Source organism: Somniosus microcephalus, chromosome 6 (assembly GCF_052327205.1).
Source record: "Somniosus microcephalus isolate GS21.2 chromosome 6, FLI_Smic_1.0, whole genome shotgun sequence".
NCBI classification, from domain to species: domain Eukaryota; kingdom Metazoa; phylum Chordata; class Chondrichthyes; order Squaliformes; family Somniosidae; genus Somniosus; species Somniosus microcephalus.
In genome coordinates, this window is record NC_140992.1 from 4809215 (window position 1) to 4831530 (window position 22316).

The 22316-nt window shown below is 46.0% G+C and overlaps 1 protein-coding gene across 1 annotated transcript in view; it reads left to right on the forward strand.

Moving 5' to 3' along the window:
* Positions 1 to 784: 784 nt before the first annotated feature.
* Positions 785 to 22316, forward strand: part of LOC147115379 (PHD finger protein 13-like) — a gene marked incomplete at its 5' end in the record, with an annotated part of 36843 nt that continues 15311 nt past the window's right edge. The window contains 2 exons of the mRNA XM_085989561.1: positions 785 to 883; positions 13671 to 14442. Coding sequence (XP_085845687.1) covers positions 785 to 883; positions 13671 to 14442 — 871 coding nt within the window. The remainder of the gene's footprint in view (positions 884 to 13670; positions 14443 to 22316) is intronic.

Here is a 22316-nt window from a genome sequence, read left to right on the forward strand (position 1 = left end):
CCCCCCCCCCCATTTAAAATTTGGGTGCGCGGTCCCTTTAACGGGCTGCGAGGACCATTCAAAGTTTCACGCATGCACGGAATTTCGCGTTGGAAAACCCCGGGACCGGCGGACGGCCGCGCAGCTTAGAGGGAACGGTGATCACAATCAAGACCAATTCTGTCCTCGCGTCTTGTCCAACGAGCCGGATCAGGAACCCTGGCTAATTTCCCCCTTTCCTTTGCGAGGGGCACTGAAATCAATATTAAACCCAATCCGCTGATATGAGCATAAAAGCAGCAACTTGCATTTATCATAGTAAAATGTCCCAAGGCGCTTCACAAGGAGCGTCTTCAGGCAAAACCTGACACCGAACTGAAGGAGAACAGGCGAGTAAAAGCTTGGTCACAGTTCTGAGGAAGGTTTTAAAGGAGGAGAGAGAGGCGGAGGGAATTCCAGAGCTTAGGGCCCAGGCGGCTGAAGGCACGGCCGCCAATGATGGAGCGATTATAATCGGGGTGCGCAAGAAGTCCGAATTGGAGGAGCGCAGAGATCTCGGAGGGTTGTAGGGCCGACGAAGGATACGGAGATAAGGAGGGGGGTGGGGGGAGGGGGGTAGATTCGAACACGAGGATGAGTCCTAAGATTGAAGTGGACAGGGAACTGAACTTGGGTCCTCCCTGGTGCGTATTGTTTCGTAGCAGCACCGTATAATCTCGAGGATCTACGCTCAATCCTAACTAATTTAATGCTGCATTGCCCGAATGGCTTTGTGACAACTCACTGAAACTTCACTCTGTTTGATTTTCAGCCGCCAAAGAAGAGGCAGAGAACAGTGGAGGACTTCAACCAGTTCTGCACGTTCGTGTTGGCGTACGCGGGCTACATCCCATACCCGAAGGAGGTAAGGTTACTCTGCCTAAGAACATAAGAAATAGGAGCAGGAGTAGGTCATTCAGCTCTTCGAGCCTGCTCCGCCATTCAATGAGATCATGGCTGATTTTCTGCCTCAACTCCATTCACCGGCCCTAACGCCATATCCCTTGATGCCCTTACTAGTCAGAAATCTATCGACTTCTGTTTTGAATATACCCAGTGACTGAGCCTCCACACCCCTCTGGGGTAGAGAATTCCAAAGATTCACCACCCTCTGTGAAGAAATTTCTTCTCATCTCAGTCCTGAATGGCCTACCCTTTATCCTGAGGCTGTGGCCCCTGGTTCTAGACTCCCCAGCCAAGGGAAACATTCTCCCAGCATCCATCCTATCAAGCCCTGCAATAATTTTGTATGCTTCAATGAGATCCCCTCTCATTGTTCTGAATTCAAGAGAATACAGGCCTAGTTTACTCAATCTCTTCTCATACGACAGTCCCGCCATCCCAGGAATCAATCTTGTGAACCTTCGTCGCACTCCCTCTATGGCAAGTATATCCTTCCTTGGGTAAGGAGACTAAAATTGTACACCCAGTTCCCTTTGAGCACCTGCATTCCCCAATCTTTTACCATTTCTGTTTTTTCTACCAAAGTGGATAACTTCACATTTATCCACATTATATTCCATCTGCCATGTTCTCGCCCACTCACTGAGCCTGTTGAGATCCCCTTGAAGCCTCTTCACGTCCTTTTCACAACTGACACTGCCACCTAGCTTTGTATCATCAGCAAATTTGAAAATGTTACATTTAGTCCCCTCATCCAAATCATTGATATAGATTGTGAATAGCTGGGGCCCAAGCACCGATCCTTGCGGTACCCCACTAGTCACAGCCTGCCATCCTGAAAAAGATCCGTTTATCCCTACTCTTTGTTTTCTGTCTGTTAACCAATTCTCAATCCATGCTAGTATATTACCCCCAATTCCATGTGCCCTAATTTTGTTCACCAACCTCTTGTGTGGGACCTTATCAAAGGCCTTCTGAAAATCCAAATACACCACATCTACCGGTTCCCCTTTGTCTACTCCACTAGTTACATCCTCAAAGAACTCCAATAGGTTTGCCAAACAGGATTTCCCTTTCATAAACCTATGTTGACTCTGCCCAATCTCACTATTAGTTTCTAAGTTATTGCATCCTTTATAATAGATTCCAGCATTTTCCCAACTACTGATGCAGCTTATGTGTAGGTTCTCTAATTTTTTCCAGTCTACTCTTGGGTAGATCCTTGGTCCCAGAAGGGAGGAATAGAAGAATCTTGAACATTTAAAACCAAACTAGGACAGTAGGGCCAAGGACACACGATTAACTTGAGCTCACGGTAAATTTGTGACTGACATCAGGAACCTCCTATGCTGAAACTTTATAAATCACTGGTTTGGCCTCGGCTGGAGTATTGTGTTCAATTCTGGGCACCGCACTTTAGGAAGGATGTCGAGGACTTCAGTTACACAGACAGATTAGAGAAGCAGGGATGCTTCTCCTTAGAGTAGAGAAGGTTAAGGGGAGATTTGATAGAGGTGCTCAAAATCATTAACGGTTTTGATAGAATAAATAAGGAGAAACTGTTTCCACTGGCAGAAGGGTCAATAATCAGAGGTCACAGATTTAAGGTAATTGGCAAAAGAGCCAGAGGTGAAATTAGGAGAATTGTTTTACGCAGCGAGTTGTTGTGATCTGGAATGCGTTCCTTGAAAGCAGATTTAATATCTTTCAAAGTGAATTGGATAAATACTTGAAGTGGAAAAATTGGCAGGGTTGTGGGGAAAGAGCAGGAGAGTGGGAGTATTTGGAGAGTTCTACCAAAGAGCAGGCACAGGCACGATGGGTTGAGTGGCCTCCTCCTGTGCTGTGATTCTATGATTCTACGTAAAGAGTAACCAACACACGGAATGGGCTCCTGACAGGGTGAAGGCGGCAAAAAAACATTGGAACCATTTAAAGGAAACGGACGCTGCGATGAGGGGACTGTAGGTTTGTTTGGCCAATGTCTCTCAGTCAGAAGGCCATGGGTTCAAGTTTCCCTTCCAGTTCAGAACTTGCCCGCATGGACTACACCTGGACTCTACTGCAGTGCGAAGGGAGTGTTGTACTGTCGGAGGTGCCGTCTTTCGGATGAGATGTTGTACCAAGGCTCCATTTTCCCTCTTGAATTAGTTAAAAGATCCCATGGCACTATTCGGAGAAGAGCGCCAAGCTCTCCGTGTCCTGGTCAACATACTTCCTCTCAGTCAACTCCAGCAAAGACAGATTAACTGGTCGTTCCTCTCATTGCTGTTTGTGGGATCTTACTGTGCACGAATTGACTGCAACGCCTACCTACAAAACAACAGGCACCCTCGCACCCGAGTCCGAGGCTTGTGGGTTCAAGTCGTACTCCAAGCTGCTTGAGCCACGGAGCAAGACTGACTCTTCAGTGCAGACATGGACTGCTCCGTGTTGAAACCTACAGTTGGCCCAGACTTGCCTGAACCAGGGGAAGAGGAATCATTTAGGGGTTCTGCTCACTACTTACTGACCCCTGCGGAAAAGTGTGTGTGCACAGACGTTGGCTGAGAGCTGGGTTGTGATTGGTTCTGGATGATGCCCAATGTGAGTGAGTGAACATTTTTGGGAGTGGGGTGGAGAACATTGATGCAGCAGATTAACACTGCACGTGCGCTTGCTGTGCAGGGGGTGGGGCCGGCGGGCAATGCAGGGGCCGGGGTGGGATGGCGGTGTGTGTCATTCCCCGTCCTTTAGCTTTGGCCAACTGTTTGCACTTTCTTGTTGCTGTAACAGAAGCAAGTCACACCTGACACCTACAACATTTGGAAATTTGGGATTCTTTTAATGGCTTTTCGATTGGAGATTTTATTTACAGTATAACAAGTGAGGGTTGGATCCTGTGTGCATTCAACTCCAACTGGGTTGGGCAACAAATGCTGGTCAGAGAATGCGGAGTCAGGGGACAAGTAGCAGAATGGATTGCTGGCTGGCTTCAGGACAGAAAGCAGAGAGTAGGGGTAAAGGGTAGCTGTTCACAGTGGCAGAAGGTGGGTAGTGGTGTTCCACAAGGATCAGTGCTGGGACCACTGTTGTTCACAATTTATATTAATGATTTAGACTTTGGAATCAAAAACACAATTTCTAAATTTGCGGACGACACCAAATTAGGCGGGGAATAGTCAATACTGAGGAGGACTGCAACAAATTACAGGAGGACATTAATAAACTTGCAGAATGGGCAAATAATTGTCAAATGAAGTTCAACACAGATAAATGTGAGGTATTGCATTTTGGTAAGAAAAATAGGGAGTTCACATCACTTGGAGGGTGAGAGTCTGGGTGGGGTAGAGGAACAAAGGGATCTCGGAGTACAAATACACAAATCACTAAAAGTTGCGACACAGGTTAACAAGGCCATAAAAAAAGCAAACCAAGCACTCGGGTTTATTTCTAGAGGGATAGAATTGAAAAGTAGGGAAGTTAGGCTAAACCTGTATCGAACCTTGGTTAGACCACACCTGGAGTACTGCGTACAGTTCTGGTCACCATATTATAAAAAGGATATAGAGGCACTGGAGAGGGTGCAGAGAAGATTTACAAGGACGATACCAGAAATGCGAGGGTATACATATCAGGAAAGGATGAACAGGCTGGGTCTCTTCTCTTGAAGAAAGAAGGCTGAGGGGTGACCTAATAGAGGTCTTTAAAATTATGAAAGGTTTTGATAGAGTGGATACAGAGAGAATGTTTCCACTTGTGGAGAAGAGCAAAACTAGAGGCCATCAATATAAGATAATCACCAAGAAATCCAATAGGGAATTCAGAAAAAACTTCTTTACCCAGAGAGTGGTGAGAATGTGGAAGTCGCTACCACAGGGAGTGGGTGAAGCGAATAGTATCGATGTAATTAAGGGGAGGCTGGACAAGCACATGAGGGAGAAGGGAATAGAGGGTTACACTGATAGAGTGAGATGAGGAAAGACGGGAGGAGGCTCGAGTGGAGCATAAACACCGGCATGGACTGGTTGGGCCGAATGGCCTGTTTCTGTGCTGTATTTTCTAGGTAATCCCCTATGTGTGGAAAAAGTGCTTCCTGATTTCACCCCTGAATGATCTAGCTCTAATTTTAAGGTTATGCTCCCCTTGTTCTGGACTTTCCCACCTACCAGAGGAAATAGTTTCTCTCTACCTCCCCATACAAATCCTTTTAACATTTTCAACACCTCAATCAGATTTCCCCCCACACCTCCCGTCTTCTACACTCAAGGAACTACAAGCCAAGTTTATGCAACTTCTCCTCGTAGTTTAACCCTTTAAGCCCTGGTATAACTCTGGTGAATCTGTGCTGCATCCTCTCCGAGGCCAGTGTATCCTTCCTGAGGCGAGTGCCCAGAACCGAACGCCAGTACTCCAGATTGGGATCGGACTAAAATAAATGTGTAGGCTTGTTTACAGATCAAAAGACCTCAATTCTGGGATCATGCTGTGCCTTGCATCAGGTTTCTGCTGGGGTTGGTGTTCCAGCCAAACTGGGGGTACTCATTGGTTCAGGGCGCTGTGTAACAAAACGATAATTGGCGCCAATTCTCCACTCCGACATCTCTTGGGAAAAGGTTTCTGAAGAAAGCTTATCTTATCATTTAGGCAGAACATTTGTGGCATATTTACATTCACAAAGTAGTGTCCAGACATGCCGCACTTATTGGAATCCATCTGCCAACATAATGACCAACGGTGGTCAGCATGGCTTTGTCAGGGGGAGATCATGTCTGACCAATTTGATTGAATTTTTCAAGGGGGTGACTAGGTGTGTGGATGAGGGCAGTGCAGTGGATGTAGTCTACATGGACTTCAGTAAGGCTTTTGACAAAGTCCCACATGGGAGACTGGTCAAGAAGGTAAGAGCCCATGGGATCCAGGGCAATTTGGCACCTTGGATCCAAAATTGGCTTAGTGGCAAGAGGCAGAGGGTGATGGTCGAAGGTTGTTTTTGTGACTGGAAGCCCGTGTCCAGTGGTGTACCGCAGGGATCAGTGCTGGGTCCTTTGCTGTTTATAGTGTACATTAATGATTTAGATACGAATGTATGAGGTATGATCAGTAAGTTTGCAGATGACACAAAAATTGGTGGAGTGGTAAATAGTGAGGAGGGAAGCCTCAGGATACAGGACGATATAGATGGGTTAGTCAGATGGGCAGAACAGTGGCAAATGGAATTTAACCCTGAAAAGTGTGAGGTGATGCATTTTGGGAGAACTAACAAGGCAAGGGAATACACAATGAATGGTAGGAACCTAGGAAGGACAGTGGATCAGAGGGACCTTGGTGTGCATGTACATAGATCCCTGAAGGCAGTAGGACAGGTAGATAAGGCGGTTAAGAAGGCATATGGGATACTTGCCTTCATTAGCCGAGGCATAGAATATAAGAGCAGGGAGGTTATGATGGAGCTGTACAAAACGCTAGTTAGGCCACAGCTGGAATACTGTGTGCAGTTCTGGTCGCCACACCACAGGAAGGATGTGATTGCATTGGAGAGGGTGCAGAGGAGATTCACCAGGATGTTACCTGGGCTGGAGCGCTTCAGCTATGAAGAGAAACTGGACAGGCTGGTGTTGTTTTCCTTAGAGCAGAGAAGGCTGAGGGGGGACCTGATTGAGGTGTACAAAATTATGAGGGGCATGGATAGGGTAGATAGAAAGGAACTTTCCCCCTTAGTAGAGGGGTCAATAACCAGGGGCCATAGTTTCAGGGTAAGGGGCAGGAGGTTTAGAGGGGATTTGAGGAAAAACTTTTTCACCCAGAGGGTGGTTGGAATCTGGAACTCACTGCCTTAAAGGGTGGTAGAGGCAGGAACCCTCACAACATTCAAGAAGCATTTAGATGAGCACTTGAAACACCATAGCATACAAGGCTACGGACCAAGTGCTGGAAAATGGGATTAGAATAGACAGGGCTTGATGGCCGGCGCGGACACGATGGGCCGAAGGGCCTCTTTCTGTGCTGTATAACTCTATAATGAGCAAGTTCCGTTGTACAGTGCTGTGCTTGGAGGACTAACGCACAACTAATCCTTGTGGCTGAAGCTGTATGAAAGAATGAAGGTGAGGTTAAAACTTCATTGAAACCTTTGTGAAGTTTGGGGTGTGGGGAGGTGTCGGAAGTCTGTGGCCTCAACTTGGACCCAGGACCTGATATTGGTCTGCATTGAGCCAACACAAGAGTTTGGAAGGTTTTTGAAGGCGAGAAGACGGGTGTGTTTGTGCACATCTGTGGGTGTAGGGCCGAGGAGAGGGAAGGACATTTTTCAAATACTGAAGATTCAAATAATGAATTAAAGTGAGGGACAGAGATGCAATAATGGAAGTGTCGGAATGGTCTCTCTTTGTGGGTCACTTGGCTGCATGTAGCGGCACCTCAAACGGTTATGTTTAAATGATGGTCCCCGTTAATTAACAGATCCCGAGCTGTGAAAACCAACAGATCTTGGTGTTCTGATTTAGGATTTAATCACCAATGGGGGAACCTGCAGTCATAGAAACATAGAAGATAGGAGCAGGAGTAGGCCATTCGGCCCCTCGAGCCTGCTCCGCCATTCAATGCGATCATGGCTGATCATCCAAATTCAATACCCTGTCCCTGCTATCTCCCCATATCCCTTGATCCCTTTAGCCTTAAGAAATATATCCAACTCCTTCTTGAATATATTTAATGAATTGGCCTCAACTGTCTTCTGTGGTAGAGAATTCCACAGGTTCACCACTCTCTGGGTGAAGAAATTCTCCTCATCTCTGTCCTAAATGGCCTACCCTTTATCCTTAGACTGTGACCCCTGGTTCTGGACTCCCCCGCCATCGGGAACAGCCTTCCTGCATCTAGTCTGTCTAGTCCTGTTAGAATTTTATAAGTTTCAATGAGATCCCCTCTCATTCTTCTAAACTCTAGCGAATATAAGCCTAATCTACCCAATCTCTCTTCATATATCATTCCTGCCATCTCGGGTATCAGTCTGGTGAATCTTCACTGCACTCCCTCCATGGCAAGAACATCCTTCCTCGGATAAGGCGACCAAAACTGCACACAAGGTGCGGTCTCACCAAGGGCCCTGTACAACAGCAGCAAGGCATCCTTGCTCCTGTACTCGAACCCTTTCGCTATGAAAGCCAACATACCATTTCCCTTCTTAACTGCCTGCTGCACCTGCATGCTTACCTTCAGCGACTGGTGCACAAGGACACCCAGGTCTCATAGCAACATAGAAGATAGGAGCAGGAGTAGGCCATTCGGCCCCTCGAGCCTGCTCCGCCATTCAATGAGATCATGGCTGATCATCCCAATTCAGTACCCTGTCCCTGCCTTCTCCCATATCCCTTGATCCCTTTAGCCTTAAGAAATATATCCAACTCCTTCTTGAATATATTTAATGAACTGGCCTCCACCGCCCTCTGTGGCAGAGAATTCCACAGGTTCACCACTCTCTAGGTGAAGAAATTCCTCCTCACCTCAGTCCTAAATGGCTTACCCCTTATCCTTAAACTATGACCCCTGGCTCTGGACTCCCCGGCCATCTGAAACATCCTTCCTGCATCTAGTCTGTCCAGGCCTGACAGAATTTTATAGGTTTCGATGAGATCCCCCCTCAATCTTCTAAACTCCAGTGAGTATAAGCCCAATCGACACAATCTCTCCTCATACGTCATTCCTGCCATCCCAGGTATCAGCCTCGTGAATGTTCGCTGCACTCCTTCCATGGCAAGAACGTCCTTCCTCCGATAAAGCGACCAAAACTGCACACAATACTCAAGATGTGGTCTCACCAAGGCCCTGTACAATTGCAGCAAGACATCCTTGTTCCTGTACTCGAACCCTCTTGCTACGAAGGCCAACATACCATTTGCCTTCTTAACCGCCTGCTGCACCTGCATGCTTACCTTCAGCGACTGGTGCACAAGAACACCCAGGTCTCTCTGCACTTCCCCTTCTCCCAATCTATTGCCATTCAAATAATAATCTGCCTTCCTGTTTTTGCCACCAAAGTGGATAACCTCACATTTATCCACATTATAGTGCATTTGCCATGTTTCTGCCCAATCACCCAACCTGTCCAAATCGTACTGGAGTTTCACGACATCCTCCTCACATCATACCCTCCCACCTAGCTTTGTGTCGTCTGCAAATTTGGAGATACTGTATTACATCCAATTCCCTCGTCTAGATCATTAATATATATTGTGAACAGCTGGGGTCCTAGGACCGATCCTTGTGGTACCCCACTAGTCACTGCCTGCCACTCGGAAAACGACCCGTTTATTCCAACTCTTTGCTTTCTATCCGCCAACTGGTTCTCTATCCAAGTCAATACCTTGCCCCCAATCCCATGTGCCTTAATTTTGCACGCTAATGTCTTATGCGGGACCTTATCGAAAGCCTTCTGAAAGTCCAAATACACCACATCCACTGGTTTTCCCTTATCTATTTTACCAGTTACATCCTCAAAAAATTCCAGTAGATTAGTCGAGCACGATTTACCTTTAGTAAATCCATGTTGACTTTGTCCGATCCTGTCACTGCTTTCCAAGTGCTCTGCTATTACATCTTTTATAATGGACTCTAGCATTTTCCGCACTACCGATGTCAGGCTTATCGGTCTATAATTCTCCGCTTTTTCTCTACCACCTTTTTTGAATAGTGGGGCAACATTAGCTACCCTCCAATCCCTGGGTACTGTTCCAGAGTCTATCGAGTTCTGGAAGATGACCAGCAATGCATCTACTATTTCTAGGGCCACTTCCTTAAGTACCCTGGGATGTAGATTATCAGTCCCTGGGGATTTATCGGCCTTCAATCCCATCAATTTTCCTAACACCATTTCCCTACAAATACTGATTTCTTTCAGTTCCACCCTTTCATCAGACCCTATGTTCCCCGGCATCTCTGGGAGGTTATTTGTGTCCTCCTTTGTGAAGACAGAACCAAAATATGTATTTAGTTGGTCTGCCATTTCTTTGTTCCCCATTATAAATTCCCCTGATTCTGACTGCAAGGGACCTACGCTTGACTTCACCAATCTTTTTCTCTTCACATATCTATAAAAGCTTTTACAGTCAGTTTTTATGTTCCCTGAAAGCTTACTCTCATATTCTATTTTTCCCTTCTTAATTAATCCCTTTGTCCTCCTTTGTTGAATCCTAAACTGCTCCCAATCCTCAGGATTATTGCTTTTTCTGGCCAATTTATATGTCCTCTCCTTGGATCTTATGCTATCCCTAATTTCCCTTGTTAGCCACGGTTGAGTCACCTTTTTTGTTTTATTTTTATGCCAAACTGGGATGAACAAATTCTGTAGTTCATCCATTCGGTCTTTGAATGTTTGCCATTGCCTATCCACTGTCAACCCTTTGAATGACATTCCCCAATCAATCCTACCCAACTCGTGCCTCAGACCATCGTAGTTTCCTTTATTTAAATTTAGGACCCTAGTCTCTGAGTCAACTACTTCATTCTCCATCTTAATGAAGAATTCGATCATATTATGATCGCTCCGACCCAAAGGGCCTCGTACAACAAGATTGCTAATTAATCCTTTCTCGTTACATAATACCCAGTCTAAGATGGCCTGATCTCTGGTTGGTTCCTCAACATATTGGTCCAGGAAACCATCCCGTAAACACTCCAGGAATTCCTCCTCCACAGTATTGTTACTAATTTGGTTAGCCCAATCTATATGTAGATTAAAGTCACCCATGATGACTGCTGTGCCCTTATTGCACACTTCTTTAATTTCCTTTTTAATGCCATCCCCAACCTCCGCTTTGCTGATTGGAGGTCTATATACCACTCCCACTAACGTTTTCTGCCCCTTAGTATTTCTCAATTCTACCCATACAGATTCCACATCATCAGAGCTAATATCCTTCCTAACAATTGTGTTAATCCCTTCTTTAACCAGTAATGCTACCCCACCTCCCTTTTTGCCTGTCTTTCCTGAATATCGAATACCCCTGGATGTTGAGTTCCCAGCCTTGGCCATCCTTGAGCCACGTTTCCGTAATCCCAACCAAATCATATTCGTTTACCTCTATTTGCGCAGCCAATTCATCCACCTTATTACGAATGCTCCTCGCATTAAGACACAAAGCCTTCAGGCTTGTTTTTTTAACGCTCTTACACCTATTAGAATTATTATTTACTGTGGCCACGTTTGATTTAAACCGTTGATTTCTCTGACTGCCACTTTTGTTTTTCTCCTTCCTATCTTTTGCTTTTATCCTTGTTTCCCTTTCCTCTGTCTCCCTGCTCAGGTTCCCAACCCCCTGCCATTTTAGTTTAAACCCTCCCCCAGAGCACTAGCAAACACTCCCCCTTGGACATCGGTTCCAGACCTGCCCAGGTGCAAACTGTCCAGTTTGAACTGGTCCCACCTCCCCCAGAACCGGTTCCAATGTCCCAGGAACTTGAATCCCTCCCTGTTGCACCATTCGTCTAGCCACGTATTCATCTGAAGTATCCTTCTATTTCTACTCTGACTAGCACGTGGCACTGGTAGCAATCCTGAGATTACTACCTTTGAGGTCCTATTTTTTTTTTGCCCTTCCCCTTTTCCCAATCTATTGCCGTTCAGATAATCTGCCTTCCTATTTTTGCCACCAAAGTGGATAACCTCGCATTTATCCACATTATACTGCATCTGCCCAATTACCCAACTTGTCCAAATCGTACTGGAGTTTCTCTGCATCCTCCTCACAGCACACACGCCCACCCAGCTTTATGTCGTCTGCAAACTTGGAGATATTACATCTAGTTCCCTCGCCTGGATCATTAATATATATTGTGAATAACTGGGGTCCTAGCACCGATCCCCACTAGTCACTGCCTTCCACTCGGAAAAAGACCCGTTTATTCCAACTCTTTGCTTCCTGTCTGCCAACCAGTTCTCTATCCAAGTCAGCACCTTGTCCCCAATCCCATGTGCCTTAACTTTGCATGCTAGTCTCTTACATGGGACCTTATCGAAAGCCTTCTGAAAGTCCAAATACACCACATCCACTGGTTCTCCCTTATCTATTCTACCAGTTACATCCTCAAAAAATTCCAGTAGATTAGTCAAGCATGTTGACTTTGTCCGATCCTGTCACTGTTTTCCAAGTGCTCTGCTATTACATCTTTTATAATAGATTCTAGCATTTTCCCCACTACCGATGTCAGGCTTACCGGTCTATAATTCCCCGTTTTTTCTCTACCACCTTTTTTAAATAGTGGGGTTACATTAGCAGTCAGGACCGATCTTTCCAAACAATGAGTTCACAAATTTCAAACGGAAGAAAGCAGCAGAGGAAGAAATCTTAGTACAAATATTTAAAAACTACATAGAACTATATCGAACGTACAGCACAGAAACAACCCATTCAGCCCAACTGGTCCATGCCAGCGATTGTGCTTCACTCGAGCCTCCTCCCACCCCTCTTTCCACCCTATCTCCCTCGTGTTTATCTAGCTTCCCCTTAAATACATCTCCGCTATTCGCCACAGCCACTCCCTGTGGTAGCGAGTTCCACATTCTCCCCACTCTCTGGGTAAATAAGTTTCTTCTGAATTCGCTATTGCATTTATTAGTGACTATCTTATATTTATAGCTCCAAGTTCTGGCCTCCCCCACAAGTGGAAATAGATTCTCTATATCTACCCTCTCGAACCCTTTTGTAATCTTAATGACCTCTATCAGGTCACTCCTCAGCCTTCTCTTTTCTAGAGAAAAGCGCCCTAGCCTGTTCAGTCTTTCCTGATGGTTATAACCCCTCAGTCGGGTATTTTTTTGCACCTTCTCCGGAATGAGTTGTGGGCTGGGTCCACTGGCTATGGTTTGAACACCTCTTGGCGTGGGTCTGAGCCACTGACAAACCAGCGACAGATTCAGTCCTTGGTTGATGTAGGCTAGAGTGCTCCAGTTGACTTTCACGTTTCTGGACCAGGGAGGTGAAAGATCAGCCAGGGCACTATCCCCAATGCGCAAGCAAGGTCATCCTCTTCACAGCCTCCCCAATTGCTGATATGCCGAATTAGGCTGTCTCTCTTGCTGTGGTCCTGCACTTATAAAGAAGCAGGTCGAGACTGTTCAGGGGCACGTCAATCTGCCATCGATCCAGGAGTGCAACAACCAATCGTGGAATTCGACAGTTTAGACTGGAGAAGAAAAACCTTTAAAGTGTGGCAGCTGGCTTTTAGTTTTAACTATCTTATTGGATGACTATCCAATGGATGATTGCATTTTCCAAACCCCTTGTACCAGCCTAAGATGTTGCACAGTGTGGAACGTCATAGCCCATCAAAGAAGGACCACGTCTCTGCAAGGTTTTCTGACGATTGACCTTTGGGATTGAGGCTTTCTGACCAAACGGTGAACTGGTTGTTTGAGATTATAACAGTTTCATGTAATGGTAGACTGCAATGTGTCTATATATGTGTGCAGGCGTGCATGTAAGTCCTTTAAGTCTGGACTCAAGATTTGATGTTTGGAATAGCGAAAGAGAGACACATCACACAAGATTTGGGAAGTGACTTCCTATTGGAGGTAGGGCTGTGATCAGTATTAGGATGTGTGATGTGTAGCATGTAGTTAGCATTCGTCTCTAACTTACTATATCATCATGTACTCTAATCTCACTCTGACAAAGAAGGCATTTGATTTTAAAATTTCCTGTTTTTTTTCCCCCATCTTGCCTTTTTTCGCTGTGTTTTCTAAAATTCTTTATTTCCTTCTCCCTTCTCAGCATGACCCCTGGACCCACGCAAGTTTGAGTCCTCGAAACAGCACTGGGAGCACATTGGACAGCGATAGCTGGGAGTCCTCCCGCTCCTCCGACTCCCACATTCTACACTGCGGCAAAAAGATAAAATGCACGGCGGACAAAGAAGGGATGAAGCGGGGGAAGTCGGACAGCTCGTTGCTGGAGCGGCCGAGTTTCACCAGCTCCCTGTTCGACAGCCCGGAGAAACCCAAGTCCGAGAAATTCAAGAAGAAGAAGATGATGTCCTTGAAGAAGCTGAGCCTGGATGGGGTGAGGAAGAGGAAGAGTCCCGAAAGCGGGAAGAGAATCAACTTGGAAAAGGGTAGGAAGGCGGTGGAAGTGTCCCAGCCACCAGCCGAGATCACCAAACCATTAGAGGTCCGTCAGACCGTTGACAAGGCGCCGCAGAGCGAGACGGAGTCTGAGGAGGAGACGCACAAAATCTCGCTTGAGGCAGAAGAGATCTGCAAGCCCATCTCGCTGCTGGAAGAGTTTGAGAAAGAGGCAGCCGATGCAGAAAGAACTTTGGTGAGCAAGCTGGTTAAAGAGCTGCAGGAGGATCAGGAAGAAAAGAGGGAAGCGGCAGAACCGGAAGAAGCGGCAGAAAACGGGGAAGCAAAAGAACAGAACGAAGCGGGAGAACAGAAAGAAGCGGAAAAAGAGAGGGAAGAGGAAGAAAAGCAGGAAGTAGAGGAGGAGAAATGCAGTGAAGAACTGGAGACGAGCACAGCAGATGAGATCACCGTGGGCTCGGGTAAGGAGGCCATCAGAGTTGCAATGTAAAGATTCTTGGAATGCAGTGAAACGCAAGGTAGCTTTAGCATAAAATAGTGGAATCGAACATCAGAAGAATCATCAAAGGGGAAATGTTCGGCCGGGTTTTGTCAATCGAGTTTAGACATCTAAAGTGTCGATACAATGTTTCCATGCCATTTTTAAACAATTGAAAATCTGAGTGTTTGGCACAGAAATGGTTCCAGGGATGAGGGACTCCAGTTACATGGAGAGATTCGAGAAGCTGGGATTGTTCTCCTTAGAGCAGAGAGGGTTAAGGGGAGACTTAATAGAGGGGTTCCAAATCATGAAGGGTTTTGATGGAGTAAATAAGGAGAAACTGTTTCCAGTGGCAGGAGGGTCGGTAACCAGAGGGCACTAATTTAAAGTGATTGGCAAAAGAACCAGAGGGGGCGAGGAGGAGAATTGTTTTAATGTAGCCAGGTGTTGTGATCTGGAATGCGCTGCTTGAAAGGGCGGTGGAAGCAGATTCAATAGTAACTTTCAAAATTGGATAGATACTTGAAGGGGAAAAATTCACAGGGCTGTGGGGAAAGAGCGGGGGGGAGTGGGACTAATTGGAGAACTCCTTCAAAGAGCCGGCACAGGCACGATGGGCCGAATGACCTCCTGTGCTGTGCGATGCTATGAAAGTACACGTTTGTTTTCCTCCAGAATGGCAGGACATATTGGAAGCGATTGCTTTAGTTTAGTTTCCTGTGCTGGCTCCTAATTTATTCTGGGGATGTGGGTGTCACTGGCAAGGGCAGCATTTATTGCCCACCCCTAGTTGTCCTGAGACTGTGTTGGTGCTGGGCTGCTTTAAGTAGTGATTGTTTACAATTGAGTGGCTTGCCAGAGGGTGTAAAGAATCAACCACAGAGTCGACGGCACAGAGGGAGGCCATTCGGCCCATCGAGTCCATGCCGGCTCTCTGTAGAGCAGTCCAGTCAGTCCCATTCCCCCACTCTATCCCTGTAGCCCTGCAAGTTTATTTCCCTCAAGTGCCTATCCAGTCTCCCCTTGAAAACATTGAGTGTCTCCGCTTCCACCCCTTCCGTCGGCAGCGAGTTCCAGGTCCTCACCACTCGCTGCGTAAAAAAGTTTTTCCTCACATCCCCCCCCGTATCTCTTGCCCAAAACCTTAAATCTGTGTCCCCAGTCCTTCTACCATCAACTAGTGGGAACAGCCTTTCCCCATCTAGCCTATCCAACCCTGTCATAATCTTGTACACCTCTATCAAATCACCCCTCAACCTCCTTTGCTCTAATTAAAACAAATCCAGCTTCTCCAACCTGTCCTTGTAGCTAAGATCCCCCATCCCCGGAACCATTCTGGTAAATCTCCTCTGCACCCTCTCAAGGGCCTTCACATCCTTCCTAAAGTGTGGTGACCAGAACTGGACGCAATACTCCAGTTGTGGCCTAACCAGCGCTTTATAAAGGTTCAGCATAACTTCTCTACTTTTGTACTCAATACTTCTATTTATGAAGCCCAAGATCCCATATGCTTTGCTAACCACTCTCTTAATATGTCCCGCCACCCTCAGGGACCTATGCACATTAACTCCCAGGCCCCTCTGTCCCTGCACACTCTTTAAAACTGTGCCATTAAGTGTATATTGCCTCTCCCTGTTCCTTCTGCCAAAATGCATCACCTCACACTTCTCTATTAAATTCCATCTGCCACTTGTCTGCCCATTCTGCTAGCCTTTCTATGTCCTGTTGCAGTCAATTGGTATCATCATCACTGTTTGCCACACCCCCAAGTTTGGTGTCATCGACAAATTTAGAAATTCTACTTTGTATTCCAATATTCAGATCATTTATATATATCAAAAAAAGCAGTGTCCCCAGCACTGACCTTTGGGGAACATCACTGTCTACCATCCTCCAGTCTGAAAAACAGCCATTTACCACAACTCGCTGTTTTCTGTCCTTAAGCAATTCCTTATCAAATACTTCATCAAAAAATTCAATTAGATTAGTCAAACACTATCTGCTTTTTACAAATCCGTGTTGGCTCTCAATTTTTTCCTTGATTATTGTTTCTAAAACTTTACCCACCACTGATGTTAAACTGACCGGCCTGTAGTTACTAGGATTGTCCTTGCACCCTTTCTTGTACATTGGTGTCACATTTGCCACTTTCCAATCCTCGGGCACCTCCCCCGCATCTAGTGAAGATTAGAAAATGATGGCAAGCCCTTCCGCTATCTCCTCCCCCAATTCCCTTAGCAATCTGGGATGCAAGCCATCTGGACCAGGCGACTTATCCACTCTAAGCATACCCAGCCTTTCTAGGTTGGCTCACCACCACCACCTCGAGGGCAACTAGGGCTGCGCAATAAATGCCGGCCTTGCCAGGAACACCCACATCCCGAGAATGAATTTAAAATAAAAGACAATTTCTCATCATCCATCCACTACACATAGTGGGTCTCTGTCTCTCATAGAATCATAGACTGATGCAGCACAGAAGGAGGCCATTCAGCCCATCGTGCCTGTGCCGGCTCTTTGAAAGAGCTCTCCAATTAGTCCCGTACCCTGCTCTTTCCCCGTAGCCCTGCAAATATCCCCCCTTCAAGAATTTATCCAATTCCCCTTTGAAAGCCACGATTGAGTCTGCCTCCACCACCCTCTCAGGCAGCGCATTCCAGATCATAACCACTCGCTGCGTTTATAAAAAAAAAAAAAAAAAAAAGTTCTTCTCCTCTCCCCTCTGGTTCTTTTGCCAATTACCGTAAATCTGTGTCCTCTGGTTACCGACCCTCCTGCACTGGAAACGGTTTCTCCTTATTTACTCCATCAAAACATGAATACAAAAGCAAAATACTGCGGATGCTGGAAATCAGAAATAAAAAGAGAAAATGCTGGAACTACCCAGCAGGTCGGGCAGCATCTGTGGAGAGAGAAACAGAGTTAACGTTTCAGGTCGATGACCTTTCGTCAAAACTGGAAAAAGTTAGAGATGTAACAGGTTTTAAGCAACTACAGGAAGAGGGAAAGGGGGGAGGGGAGGAAAGAACAAAAAGGAAGGTCCCAACAAGAGAGGGGGCAGTTCTGGACATCGTTTTAGGGAATGAAGCTGGGCAGATGGAAAGGGCATCAGTGGGAGAGCATATTGGTAGTAGCGATCATAATTCAGTTAAATTTAGGGTAGTTATGGAAAAGGACAAGGCTGGACCAGGAATAAAAGTTCTCAATTGGGGAAAAGCTAATCTTACTAAGCTGAGAGGTGATTTAGCCAAAGTGGACTAGAGACAGAAACTTGAAGGTCAATCAGTGTCTGAGCAGTGGGAGGCATTCAAGGAGGAGATAGTGAGGGTTCAGAGCAAGTATGTTCACTTAAAGAAAAAGGGTGGGACTAATCTAGAGCTCCCTGGATGTCGAGGGGCATACAGGGTAGGATAAAGAAAAAAAGGGAGACGTATGACAGATACCAAGGGCTCAATACTGCAGAAACCCGAGCGGAGTATAGAAAGTGCAGGGGTGAAATCAAAAAGGAAATTAGGAAACAAAGAGGGCATGAAACAATATTCGCAAGGAACACCCAAAGATGTTTTATAAATACATTAAGAGCAAGAGGGTAATTAAAGTAAGAGTGGGGCCTATTAGGGACCATAAAGGTCACCTGTGTGTGGAAGCGGAAGACATGGGTATGGTTCTTAATGAATACTTTGCGTCTGTTTTCACAAGAGAGGGACGATGCAGACATTGCAATCGGGGAGGAGGAGGAGTGTGAAATATTAGATGAAATAAACATAGTGAAAGAGGAAGTATTAAGGGGTTTAGCATCTTTGAAAGTGGATAAATCCCCAGGCCCGGATGAAATGTATCCCAGACTGTTCAGAGAAGTAAGAGAGGAAATAGCAGAGGCTCTGACCATCATTTTCCAATCCTCTCTGGCTACAGGTGTGGTGCCGGAGGACTGGAGGACTGCTAACATGGTACCATTGTTTAAAAAGGGAGAAAGGGATAGACTGAGTAATTACAGGACAGTCAGCCTAACCTCGGTGGTGGGAAAATTATTGGAAAAAATTCTGAGGGGCAAGATAAATCTTCATTTAGAAAGACACGGATTAATCAGGGACAGTCAGCATGGATTTGTTACGGGAAGGTCGTGTCTGACTAACTTGATTGAATTTTTTGAGGAGGTAGCAAGGAGGGTCGATGAGGGTAGTGCATTTGATGTAGTCTATATGGATTTTAGCAAGGCTTTTGATAAGGTCCCACATGGCAGACTGGTCATGAAAGTAAAAGCCCACGGGATCCAGGGCAAAGTGGCAAGTTGGATCCAAAATTGACTCAGAGGCAGGAAACAAAGGGTAATGGTCGAAGGGTGTTTTTGTGACTGGAAGGCTGTTTCCAGTGGGGTTCCGCAGGGCTCAATACTGGGTCCTTTGCTTTTTGTGGTATATATCAATGATTTGGACTTGAATGTAGGAAGTATGATTAAGAAGTTTGCAGATGACACAAAAATTGGCCGTGTGGTTGATAATGAAGAAGAAAGCTGTGGACTGCAGGAAGATATCAATAAATTGGTCAGGAGGGCAGAACAGTGGCAAATGGAATTCAGTCCGGAGAAGTGTGAGGTAATGCATTTGGGGAGGGCTAACAAGGAAAGGGAATACACATTAAATGGTCAGATACTGAGAAATGCAGAGGATCAGAGGGACCTTGGAGTGCATGTCCACAGATCCCTGAAGGTAGCAGGACAGGTAGATAAGGTGGTTAAGAAGGCATACGGGATACTTGCCTTTATTAGCCGAGGCACAGAATATAAGAGCAGGGGGGTTATGCTTGAACTGTATAAAACACTAGTTAGGCCTCAGCTAGAATACTGCGTGCAGTTCTGGTCACCACATTACAGGAAAGATGTGATTGCACTAGAGGGGGTGCAGAGGAGATTTACGAGGATGTTTCCTGGGCTGTGGAATTTTAGCTATGAGGAAAGATTGGAGAGGCTGGGGTTGTTTACTTTGGAACAGAGGAGGCTGAGGGGAGATTTAATTGAGGTGTATAAAATTATGAGGGTGGATAGGAACGACCTATTTCCCTTAGCAGAGAGGTCAATTACCAGGGGGCAGAGATTTAAAGTAATTGGTAGAAGGATTAGAGGGGAGTTGAGGAGAAGTTTTTCACCCAGAGGGTGGTGGGGGTCTGGAACTCTGCCTGAAAGGGTGGTAGAGGCAGAAACCCTCATCACATTTAAACAGTACTGGGATATTCACTTGAAGTGCCGTAACCTACAGGGCTACGGACCAAGAGCTGGACAGTGGGATTAGGCTGGAGAGCTCTTTGTCGGCCGGCATGGACACGATGGGCCGAATGGCCTCCTTCTGTGCTGTAAATTTCTATGATGCTATGACCTTGATAGTGTGGAGGGCAGGAGAGATTGAATGACGAAAGGGATGATGGTGAAAGGCAAAAGAGGGTGGTAATGGGACAAGTAAAGAAACAAAAGATGGGTCCAGAGGAGTTGTAAATGGGAACAGCACCTGCTGTCCGAAAAAATGGGGGCAGAGGTTATGATCTGAAATTGTTGAACTCGATGTTCAGTCCGGAAGGCTGGAAAGTGCCTAATCGGTAGATGAGGTGCTGTTCCTCGTGCTTACGTTGAGCTTCGTTGGAACAGTGTAAGAGGCCAAGGACACAGAGGTCAGAGTGGGAGTGGAGCGGAGAATTAAAGTGACAGGCGACTGGAAGCTCGGGGTCGTCCTTACGGACTGAACGGAGGTGTTCCGCAAAGCGGTCACCCAATCTGCGTTTGGTCTCCCCAATGTAGAGGAGACCACATCGTGAGCAGCGAATACAGTATACTAGATTGCAAGAAGTACAAGTAAATCGCTTTTTCACCTGGAAGGGGTGTTTGGGGCCCTGGGCGGTGGGAAGGGGGGAGGTAAAAGGGCTGGTGTTGCATCTCCTGCGCTCGCACGGGAAGGTGCACTTCAAAGAGCAATCCCGTTAGTCCCGCTCTTTCCCCATAGCCCTGCAAATTTTTCCTCCCAATATTTATCCAATTCCCTTTGAAAGTTATGATTGAATCTTCTTCCACCGCCCTTTCAGGCAGCGCAATCCAGATCCTCATAACTCACTGCGTTTATTAAAAAAAAAAAAAAAAAAGTTTCCTGATGTGCCCTCTCTTTTACCCATTACCTTAAATCTGAGTCCTCTGGTTACTGACCCTTCTGCCACTGGCAACTGTTTCTCCTTATTTACTCTATCAAAACCCTTCATAAATTTGAACACCTCTGTTAAATCTGCCCTTAACCTTCTCTACTCTAAGTTATTATCTAAATGGAGAGAAACTGCAAAGTGCTACAGTACAAAGGGATCTGGGGGTCCTGGTGCATGAAACACAAAAAGTTAGTATACAGGTGATCAGGAAAGCCAATGGAATCTTGGCTTTTATTGCAAGGCGGATGGAGTATAAAAACAGGGAAGTCTTGCTGCAGTTATACAGGGTATTGGTGAGGCCACACCTGGAATACTGCGTGCAGTTTTGGTTTCCATATTTAAGAAAAGATATACTTGCTCTCGAGGTGGTTCAGAGAAGGTTCACTCGGTTGATTCCGGAGATGAGGGGGTTGATGTATGAGGAAAGGTTGAGTAGGTTGGGCCTCTACTCATTGGAGTTCAGAAGAATGAGAGGCGATCTTATCGAAACATATAAGATTGTGAGGGGGCTTGATCGGGTGGATGCGGTGAGGATGCTTCCACTGATGGGTGAGACTAGAACTAGGGGGCATAATCTTAGAATAAGGGGCTGCCCTTTCAAAACTGAGATGAGGAGAAACTTCTTCACTCAGAGGGTAGTAAATCTATGGAATTTGCTACCCCAGAGAGCTGTGGAAGCTGCAACATTAAATAAATTTAAAATGGAGATAGACATTTTCCTAGCAGATAAGGGAATTAGGGGTTACGGGGAGCAGGCAGGGAAGTGGACGTGAGTCTAGATTCGGATCAGCCATGATCCTATTGAATGGCAGAGCAGGCCCGAGGGGCCGTATGGCCTACTCCTGCTCCTATTTCTTATGTTCTAATCTCTCCACGTAACTGAAGTCCCTCATCCCAGGTACCATTCAAGTAAATCTCCTCTGCAACCTCGCCAAGGCCTTGACATCCTCCCTGAAATGTGGTGCCCAGAATTGAACACACTACTCCAGTTGGGGCCTAACCAGAGATTTATAAAGGTTTAGCATAACTTCCTCGCTTTTGTACTCTGCCCCTGTTTATCAAGCCAAGGATCCCATGTGCTTTTTTAACAGCCTTCTCAACTTGTCCTGTCACCTTCAATGATTGGTGTACGTACACTCCCAGGCCTCTCTGTCCCTGCACCCCATTAAAATTGCACCGTTTAGTTTAGATTGCCTCTCCTCATTCTTCCTACCAAAATGAATCACTTCACACATCTGCCATGTGTCTGCCCATTTCACCAGTCTGTGGCTGCCCTGCTGAAGTCTGTTACTTTCCTCCTCACTGTTTACTACATTTCTGAGTTTTATGTCATCTACTAACTTTGAAATTATGCCTGGTTTACATGTTTTAAAAAATAAAAAAAAATTAAAATACTTCGCCAAGTCTAAAAAGGTGTGTCAAAAATAAAATCCCAGGTCATTAATATCTATCAAAAGGAGCCGTGGTCCTAATACCAACCCCTGGGGGACACCACTGTACACTTCCTCCAGTCTGAAAAACAACCGCTCACCACGACTCTCTGCTTTTCCCCCCCCCGCCCCCCACCCCCTTAGCTAACATTGTATCCCTTTTAATCCCATGGACTTCATTTTGCTAACAAGTCTATTAGGTGGTATTTATCAAACACCCTTTGAAAGTCTATATACACATAGA